Source organism: Arachis ipaensis, chromosome B06, assembly GCF_000816755.2.
Source record: "Arachis ipaensis cultivar K30076 chromosome B06, Araip1.1, whole genome shotgun sequence".
NCBI lineage: Eukaryota > Viridiplantae > Streptophyta > Magnoliopsida > Fabales > Fabaceae > Arachis > Arachis ipaensis.
The window spans coordinates 4441076-4451342 of record NC_029790.2 but is presented as its reverse complement, the minus strand read 5'-3'; the positions used below and the strand labels follow the sequence as shown (position 1 = coordinate 4451342).

Here is a 10267-nt window from a genome sequence, read left to right as displayed (position 1 = left end):
CACTCTCCATTTTGAGAGGCAGCTCAAGTGAATCAAAGAAAATCTCGAAAAATATTTTCTCTTTTTATTAAAAAATGGAAAGATGAGAAAAAAAATGAGAAATTTCCAAAATGAATAAAGAAACAAAAAGGAAGAAGGTTCATAAGCACCGCACAAGAAAACGAAAGCAAAGCCAAGGGTCAAAGCAAAGGCGAAAGCCAAACCAAAAGGGTCCCTTCTCCCCTCTCTCCCACGAAGAAAAACTAAAGCCGCCCCCTTTCTTTCTCTCTCTCTCTCTCTCTCGCCCTACAAATATGAACAACCCTTCATCCCTCTCCTCTCATTCTTATTCCTTCCATTCTTTTTCCAACCTTGTTTTGATTTCATTACAACAACAACTACTCTGACCCCCAACACACACACACACACCCCCAACACAATAAAGCTAACTTCTTTTTAAGGTTTGGTTGGTTGTTCAACACGCCTACAAGCTGCTTGTTGTTTGGTTTCTGTTGCTAAGGTAATGATGCTCACATAAAATATCAACATTGGTGCTGGAATCTCTTTAAAGGTTTCGTTTTTCCTGCCATTGCGATCTGGGTTTTCTTCTGTTTGATCCACTTGTTCTGGTTGCGTGTGGTTTTGGCCTTCATTTACCTTTTTTCTATATACCTCGCTTTGAGAGAGAGAACAGAGGAAAAATGAAAACCCCCATGTTGGGTTTTGTTTTTGTTTAGAATTTCAGGTTCGGAGGTCTGAATTGTTTTTTTTTTTAATATGAAAAATAAATTACTTTTTTTTCCAAATTCTTATGTTTAAGGATCAGGCTGATGGATTTATTGAATAAAAAACCAAGCTTGGTGAGTTATTGTTGCATCTCTGAATTCTGTTTTCCATAAATCTCATTGGGATCTTCTGGCTATCATTTTGATGTTTCATGTAATGGATTTTGCTCCTCTCTCTCTCTGTTATGAAAGTTTGCATCTTTGCATTTATTGATAGATCTCTTGGTTAGGTTGTGATATTGATCTATGTTTTTGCATTTACTTTTTGTTCAGGGTTTAATCCAGGATTTTGCAGTCTTATAACTCCATGGTAAGCTTCCCCATACTTTTGCTCTGATGTTTGATTGAGGATTGGAAGGGTTAGAAATGGTTTCAAATTTCAAGGATAATGCAGTAATAACATGATGTTCAAATGTGGATCAGAGTGGTTTTGCTTTGAATCTAAATCTCTCTTAAATTGTTTTGATCACTAGGGAGAAGCACCAGCATTCCTTGTTGATGACCTTCAGAATGAGCCTCTTAATGGATTTGAATTGAAAAATGGAACTTGCAAAACTGCAACTACAATTGGAAATAAAATGGTAAGAGACTATATACCATGCCATGTTATAAAGTAGCTAGACAATCTTCTGCGTACAACGAAAAAATGAGCCTCCATTTGTTTGACAGTATGTCATTGGTGGCGCTGATGATGGAACTTTGTCCATTGAAGTTCAAATTTTTGACCGTAGTCTTGGAGAATGGTCAGTTTAAGTTTCTTGGCTTCATAGCTGCTCCTCTCAAGCTTTTGGTGCTGAATATCCATTTTAAATTGCAGGATTCATCCCACCGTGCATGGCACCAAACCTCTGTCGAGCAAAGGCCACTCCGCGGTGTTTTTGAACGACCGAATACTAATTCTTAAGAAGGGTGCCAAGTCAGATGATCAAATATGGTTTTTGGAGGTTGGTGTTTTTGCAAACCGAAATCCTTAACTTGATATCAAACTATTACTAGTGTATGGAAAGTCTGAAACATTGCTAGATTTCTGTAGTCTCATAATGGATGTTGAATTTTCCGTTTTCACATTATTGGTAGGTGGACACTCAATATGTTAGGCAGCAGCAAAAACAACTGGGGACTGAGGTTGTTGCGTGGAGTAAGGGAGTGACAGGTAATGCCGAGAAGCCGGTTGTTATCAGTGGACCTTCTGGGGTAGGCAAAGGAACACTGATATCAATGCTGATGAAGGAATTCCCATCCATGTTTGGTTTTTCGGTGAGCCACACCACTCGTGCACCAAGGGGCATGGAGAAAGATGGAGTCCATTACCATTTTACTGAGAAGAGTGTAATGGAGAAAGAGATTAAAGATGGAAAATTTCTTGAGTTTGCTTCTGTCCATGGTAATTTGTATGGGACCAGTGTTGAGGCTGTTGAAGTAGTAGCAGATGCTGGGAAAGTAAGTTCCTTCTGAATTATTATTATTAGGGAAAAGAAGCATAGTTTCTATCAAATAGTACATTCTAGTTTATAATTATAATACCTTGGCATACTTAAAATCAATCCTTTGTCTTGTATTATGATAGTAATGAAATTACATTCTATTTAAGGCTTGACATGATAGTACTTCATCCTCCTAAGATTGCATTTCTTTGAATATCTTTTTTTGAGATTTCTCATTAGTGTCTTTTTCTCTCTCTTTAATTCAGAGATGTATTCTTGATATTGATGTTCAAGGCGCCAGATCCGTGAGGTCTAGTTCTCTTGAAGCCGTATTCATATTTGTTTGTCCCCCATCAATGGAAGAGCTGGAGAAGCGCCTTCGTGACAGGTGAATAATAATAAGCTACTTAGCATGCCCTCCTTTTAAAGTCCTCAAACCTCCCAAAATTCATAATTGAACCTCAATTGCTTTGAAACCAGAGGGACAGAGACAGAAGAACAAATCTTGAAGCGACTCCGAAATGCTGCAGCTGAGATCGAGCAAGGGAAATCATCAAACATATTTGATTTCATCTTATACAATGATAACCTTGAGGAGTGTTACGAGAAACTCAAGGTAACTTCACTGCTCACACACAAACTTCTTGATTTCGTGAACTTCTAACCATGGACGTAGGCACGTAGCCTGATATAATGTATCCATTGGTACAGAAATTATTGGGACTCGGTGGTTGTGTTGCTGCTACACCTAAATCAGGTAAGCATCCATTCAGTAAATAAATGTGATGCTCAGTCTTAACTGCATGTACCCAAGTTGATTTGTTGAATCTTTCATTCCAGCAGCACTTAGAGAGTTAAATCTACCATTGGATCATTCGGTGTCAAAAATCGATGACAAGATTATCATAAACTGCATCTCTTCTGGACTGGAGAAGGAATCAAAGAATTTGTAAGCCCTCGAAACTCTCCATGCTAAAGTATCTATTACTCTGGAAATTTAGTACATCAACTATTCAATATAAATTATGTTAAGATTCACTGTGTTACGAATCTAACAAAATTCTAAGTTACAAAGATATTGAGGCAATGGCTTCATTACTAACTTCGCACTTGGCATAGCAGAATCATGTTGGATGTCTCCGCGCTCAAAGGAGGCGCACCCGGACGGACAAGAGGATTGGATTTTCAGGCTATCGGCTCGTTTTCGGATGGTTTGATTGGGATGGAAAGGCTTAGCTAACATTCAATGAAACTTGGCCAAACTAACTTGGTTTTCTCCATTCATATATAACTTGAGGAAGATTGAACATGTGATTAGGCATTAGATTCACGTCTCAAACAAAAATATTTCTTTTCTTTTTGTCGTCCTTTGATTGTTCTGGCTATTGAATTGATTTGAGAAGTGTTGGCAATCGCACAATGATTATTCCCTCCACAGCCAAATGAGATGGCTTGTGATTTTTGCCTCTCCAAATGAACAATATATGAAATTTGATTCATTTCATGAGTTAGCAAGACAAATTATGAAACAATGAATGAAATCTTTTGTTTGCTTTTAGGCAGTTGGTGTTTGACACGACATTGAATTTCAAGTCACACGTTTAACACAAACTTTGTTGTTTACATGTTTTATGCCTTATTTGTTGTCTATCTTGTTTAGATTTTTTTTAGAAAAAATGTTATTAGAACAACACATTTATCAAACTTCGTTAAAGTTTCTCAATATTGTACATGAATGTTGGTCGAAAATGTTGATTAAAAACATGAATAGATGATAAAACTAGCATTTTTCTATTTTTGTTATTTCCTTGTGGGGGTATTGAAAGAAAAGAATAAATGATCATTTGTATCCATAAAAGATGAAAATACTAACATATGTATTTATACTAGATCGAAACTAAATTTGTATGACAAAAGTACTCTACGTGGCACTCCAACCTTCCAAAGACAGGATACTTTTGTCACAAGGAAGACATTTTGCGGGGTACAAATTTAGTTTCGGTTTAGTGTGAGTATATATATCAGCGTTTTCATCTTTTACGGCTACAAATAGTCATTTATTTTGAAAGAAAATAATGGAACAAGTGGGTATGTCCGTTAAAGCAGTTATGAGAGGGTGAAACTGAAAGGGCAGTGTTGTCAACATCAAGAAGGGGCCATTTGGTCCTTCCACTTACATTTTGCCATACCACCCACCAATCCCATCTTCCATAGCTCTATTTACTCTTTTGGTAAGTTCCTCTGTTAGTTTCCATTCCATTTTCAAAATCTTTGTAGTTCTAGAGAGTTCAATTGGTCAAATAAGCAGGGGAGTAAAGTAACAAATAAATTTTTGAGTATTTATATTTCGGATAGACTAGTCTTTAAAAAAAGATAGCATATTAAGATAAAGAGTCTTAATTTAAACTAATTGATTAATGTTTATTATTTTAAAAGACTTTATTAATATTTTTTTTTAAAAAACTTTTGGATCCATGTATATATATATAAAATTTATTTTTACTAAATCTTGTAAAAATTGGTTGGTATGTTCAAGTGCAAGTGGAAGGCCACTTTTTCTCCACATATTATGCCAACTTATATATTTTCTTGTAGCTTTCAATCAACGTGTAGAAGTGGCAATGAATGAGGAAATGGGTGGAGGAAGCTTCCTTTACCTTCTGTAGAACAATTATTTGGTATCCCTAAATATATTTAATTTTATATATAATATATAATTTGAATTTTTTATAATAAAATACATTTTTGTTTTAGTAATTATATTATATTTGATAAATTAAATTAAAAATTATTTTTAATAATCATAAGTAACAATAATTATATTTGGTAAAATAATTTTTAAAATTTAAAAATACTATAATAGACATAAATGCAAGCATTAAATTTAAAAATTAGTTAACATATGAGGTTATATTATATTTTTAAATTTTAAAAAGTACAAACTAATTTTAAAAAGCTCTGTGTACTTTCAAAAGTACCTCGATCTTTTAAAAGCTGCAAGTAGAAGCACATGATTTTTTATTTATTTACCAAACACAAAATGAAGAGTTTGAGCTTTTAAAAAGCACAAGCACCTCTCCAAAAAGCTTGGTTTGGTAAAGCCTTTTGGAGAGGTGCTTGTGTTTTTAAATTTTGCGTTTGGTAAATTAAAAAGTCCAATTGCTTGTACTTGCAGCTTTTAAAAGTTAGGAGTGCTTTTGAAAGCACCTAACAAAGAGCTTTTTAAAGTTGGCTTGTGCTTTTTAAAATTTAAAAATCTAATATAACCTCATATGTTAACTAATTTTCAAATTTAATGTTTGTATTTATGTCTATTATAGTATTTTTAAATTTTAAAAGTTATTTTACCAAATATAATTATTGTTGCTTGTATTTATTAAAAGCTATTTTTAATTTGATTTACCAAATATAAATACTACAACTTTTATAAAATCATATTTTAAAAGTTAGATTTTATAAACTACTTTTAAAGAGTAAAAGCTTTACCAAACTAAGCCGCCTATATCTAATCACATTCTTTACGTTTACATTTATTTTTCTGCGTGTCTATTTTTAATGGTAAATACAATTCATTTTGGAAAAAAAAAAAGAACGAAACCCTCATTAAAAATTATTTGTTATTAAACATAACAAGTAAATGAGTAAGTTTTATACTTTATTTTCTTTTATAATCTTATAAAAAAAATGGATAATTCAATTATTAGTAAGTTATTTTTTTAAATGTGAACTATTAATATTAAATATAACAAAAAAAAGTTAAGATTTATTTAATTAATAATAAAATTTTAAAATTATTATGTAAAAATAAAAAAATTAATTATTATTTATTTATGTATAAATATATATTATTTAATTTATTTTTAATATATATCTTATATGAATAACTAGTTTAATAATCAAATTTTATATACATTATTGTTTACAGAATTATTATATGGCACGTCATTTCATTTGAAATCTTATTAATTGACCCTACAGGCCGACATACTGCAGTCAACACAAGGAATATAAACTACAAAGCCAATCCCTTTTTTTCTTCAGACTTTTATTGAAATGAAATGACATTGCTGTTAATTTCTAGATTAAAATGTGTGGTTACATTTCTTCTATATCATTCCTCTATGATTTCTAAAGAGAATTCTAGTTATATTTTCCTGATTATATACCACTTCCCTGTATAAAACCAACCAAAAAGATAGTCAAACATAATGATATGATTAAAAAGTCAACAGCAAAGTTTTTAAGTAATTTTATTTTTTACGGTATTTTTCAGTTTTGCAAGCTAATAATTAATGTAGATCTGAGCTTCATTTAAGAATTTGTCGTTGGTCAATGAATTACTATATATATAAGACAGAATTCAAATTTCCGACACCTACTTAAATAAGCGAGTAAACAGATCACTCAATTAAAAAATTTTTTTTTTTTTTTGGTAACTATTTAAATAAAAAATTTATTTGGAGGATTACAAACCCTTTTTGAATCAGAACTTAAAACAATTTAGCTAAAAACTAAAAGAGACGTTGTATGAGGGTCCATTATGGCCCAGAACGTTATATAGAAAATTAACAAAGATTGGAAGTGGCCCAATTATTTTGGAGGCCCATTTTAATCAATAAAAATCTTACTTGACCAAAAAAAATCAACAAAAATCTTTGATTTTGTTGGCCATTGGCTATTGGCTCTTGGCCTATTCTATCTGACAAAAACAATAAATGGGACAGGAAAAAGCTGTGAATTTCTGTGGCGACAGCAAATCTAGGAACCGAGTTTGTTTACGTTGGAAACTTGTGTTGTTCACGAGATTTTACTGCTGTGCTGATATGTTCCCCTTCCTTGTACACATTCTTAAATCTAGAAATTAATTCATCCATTTAGTCAACAACTTCATGCCATAAACAAATAATTAAAATGTCAACTCATCAGATGTAGTTAATGGTCAATTCTCAATACATCAAGGTACGTTTGGAAAGCTCCAAAAGTTATTTTTTTTTAGTTTTTGACTTATAAAAAATTATATTAATAATGTTTGGTATAATTTTTTAGATAAATTTTTAACTTTTAAAAAAATTATTTAAGAACTCTTAAAAAAGTTAAAAAATGTGACTTTTTTTATTTTCAAAAGCTATTTTATCACTCATATTTAATGCATAACTTTAAAACAATGACTTTTATAATAATTTTCTAAACACAAAATAACTTATTTAAAAATTATTATTAATAAAAATTCTTATATTTTAAATTCTTTTTTCAAAAAAACTTATTTAAGAAGTTTAACCAAACTAACCTAATTGATCCAAGGCAAACCCAAATAATAATCTATAATAATGTACATTACATATACTTATTAATTCTTAGATATAGAATGAGATATATTTTATTTTATTTTATTCTCTTATATTAAATTTTATGTTGGCAATAATAGGGAAGACTATATCTTTTGGTCTATAATCAAGCACTTGATCCAATAATTTAGGTAAAATTTTCATTGGGTATATTAATAAGATATTCTAGTTTAAAGATATAACAATTTATATATTTGTTCAGATAAACTTAAATTTTTTATTTTTATTAATAAAAAATAGCATAAAATAAATAAAAAAATTATAATCCCAAAACAAGCTAAAATATCTTCTTCATTGGATTCTCCTAATATATATCTTCCCCTTGGTGTGTTTCCATTGGTATGACACACCATATTTTCAATCATACAATAAACCCAAAACAAACTAGAATGATTATTTTTATGTACCATACCATGCATGCATATCACTTTATTTGTTATTATTCTATCCCTCTATCTTTGGATTCTCATCTTGAAGCTGCAAATGCCTTGCCTTTTTCATTTCCATTTGTTATTATTTTTCTTTTTGTCTATTCTTTTTGAGGTACTGTCAAAGGTATATATAAGGGTGGCAAATGATAATGATAGCCCAAGTTTTAATTCTTCTCTTGATTATGCTTTTTGTGTCATACATGCAACTTTAACCCTATAAAGTTGACTGGACACTTACCATAGTACACAGTACATGCATAATAATAAAGAAAACTTTGCAGAAAAAATTTAGATAAACTAAAGCAATATACATCTCTAGCATTGTGTTATGTGTGTGGACTGTGGAGTGCATTTGATCACTTGTTAAATAAGAAATGAGAAAACAACAAATAAATCTCTACTTTTTATCTTGAAGATAAATAAGTCACTGATTAATTAAAAATACAAAAACATTTCTTACTTTTTAAAATGTGAGATATCTAAGACCTTTCGAATGACATAGTCCTTGTATATTTTGGACGGAGGAACTTAGATGTCTTACAAAATGAGAGATATTTTTGTATTTCTAATTAGTTAGAAACTTAGTGTCTTTAAATTATAAAATTAAGGACTTATTTATCTTTCTCAATTAAAAAAAAGTATAACAAAAAAAAAAATTCAAAAGCATTCGCTTCTTCCATATTCAAAAGTTGTCCTTTTTTTTTTTTCATTTCTATGTGTCTTGTGTTGCATATGGAGATGACAATATCAAAGCTAACATTAGCTAATAATAATAATAATAAACCTTTGAAATTTGATAAATGTAATATTTTTGAAAAATATTTATCAAAACAATATTAGTCAACTTATTATTTTACAAGAAATTACACTGATGATGATGAAGTCAAATATATATATACAAATCAAATCAAAGATATATACTAATTAGTTAAAACCACTTAACCCTAAAAAATTTTCACACACTTAGAATTTAGTAATAATAAACATACATAACACTTTGATAATTTACAAAAGTGTGAACATTGAATAGCAACACTACTACTCCAACCAGCAAATTAAAACCAAAACCAAACAACACTACTACTAGGAAGATTTTCAAGTGTACCGTCGTACTGGTATATCAGTGATTTTTAATCGTTAATTTTAATTATATATATACGCACACCGGTATGACGGTACACTTGAAAATTTTCCCTACTACTATACTATATATTAAGAATAAGAAAATCACCATTCCTAATAATCAAATCAAAGTAGCTAGCTAGTTTTAACTTGCACTCTAATAATTAATAATAGTGATCATCACCTCTGGAATTAGTCAAGAATCTAAACAGAGACATTTTTGAGTGCTGAGAAGAAGAATAGCTCTATGTCTGGTGAATGAAAAAATGCTATCGATGATGATGGTGAATTTGATGAACAAGATGGTGACATCACTCTTCTCTTCTTCTTTGGAGGTGGTGGTGGATTTGTTGTTAAAACCTCTGGAATTCTGAACCTTTTACCCTTTGGTGTGACACACCCACTTCTTCTTCTTGATTCTTGCTCAATGTTTCTTGTAGAAGAAGAAGAAGATGATGATGATGATGATGATGCCATTTCTCTATAACAATAACAACTAACTAAATTCTAAATTTCAAATTAAATTAATAATGTGCTTCTATATATATAATAAGATTTTCAAAGCCAACTATCTTCTCTCATGCCATAGTAATATATAACCCTGAAAATTGAAAAATCATAGTATAAACTAAATATATAAAATAACAAAAATGAAACTACTACCACTATGACACTATCTAGGAATAATAAAATAAATAAATTTTATTGCAAGTTTCTTCTACCAAATCCTGATGATAAGATAGAAAGATATATAGAAGTATAGAATACTCTGGAGCCAGCTTTTCCCCTCTAACTATAGAAGAAGCATATATATAACTTTTTGGTCGAGGTCATATATATAATAAGGTACATAATATAATTACCCCACCTAATGTTCTCTCTTCTCTTATTTATAGTGTTGGAGCTGCTGATGCTATCATTCTTTTTACTTCTTATTATTCTTTTTATTGTTAAGGTTTTTTTTTTAAACAGTGTGGGAATAGTTAGTAGTATATCACCTTTATTTCTCTCATGATTGTAGTATAAAAAGTAGTTAAAAGTAAATTCACTTTTTCATAATGATTTTTAACCATTATCTTTAGCATAATAACAACAATAATAGTTCTTATTATTATTATTATTATTATTATTATTATTATTATTATTATTATTATTATTATTATTTAACTGTGATGTTATTT

The 10267-nt window shown here is 30.1% G+C and overlaps 1 protein-coding gene and 1 long non-coding RNA gene across 6 annotated transcripts in view; one reads left to right on the top strand and one right to left on the bottom strand.

Annotated features, from left to right (window-relative positions):
* LOC110263105 overlaps positions 1–8540 on the bottom strand; it is a 14955-nt gene extending 6415 nt beyond the window's left edge. The window contains exons 1-2 of the long non-coding RNA XR_002348168.1: positions 8463–8540; positions 6564–6566 (exon numbers count right to left, since the gene is read on the bottom strand). This is a non-coding gene — a long non-coding RNA (uncharacterized LOC110263105). The remainder of the gene's footprint in view (positions 1–6563; positions 6567–8462) is intronic.
* LOC107645463 (guanylate kinase 2) lies at positions 169–3746 on the top strand. Of its 5 annotated transcripts, none has more exons than XM_016349494.2 (11): positions 169–499; positions 1038–1074; positions 1238–1345; positions 1434–1507; positions 1582–1708; positions 1842–2204; positions 2455–2576; positions 2669–2804; positions 2900–2945; positions 3029–3137; positions 3311–3746. In XM_016349494.2, the coding sequence occupies exons 2-11, from the start codon at positions 1072–1074 to the stop codon at positions 3426–3428; spliced, it is 1206 nt and encodes a 401-aa protein (XP_016204980.1). In that variant the 5' UTR covers positions 169–499; positions 1038–1071; the 3' UTR covers positions 3429–3746. The 5 variants fall into 5 exon arrangements, with proteins under 5 accessions (XP_016204980.1, XP_016204982.1, XP_016204981.1 ...); XM_016349495.2 differs by having other exon boundaries at positions 170–499; positions 3032–3137; XM_021103766.1 differs by lacking the exon at positions 169–499 and adding an exon at positions 530–839.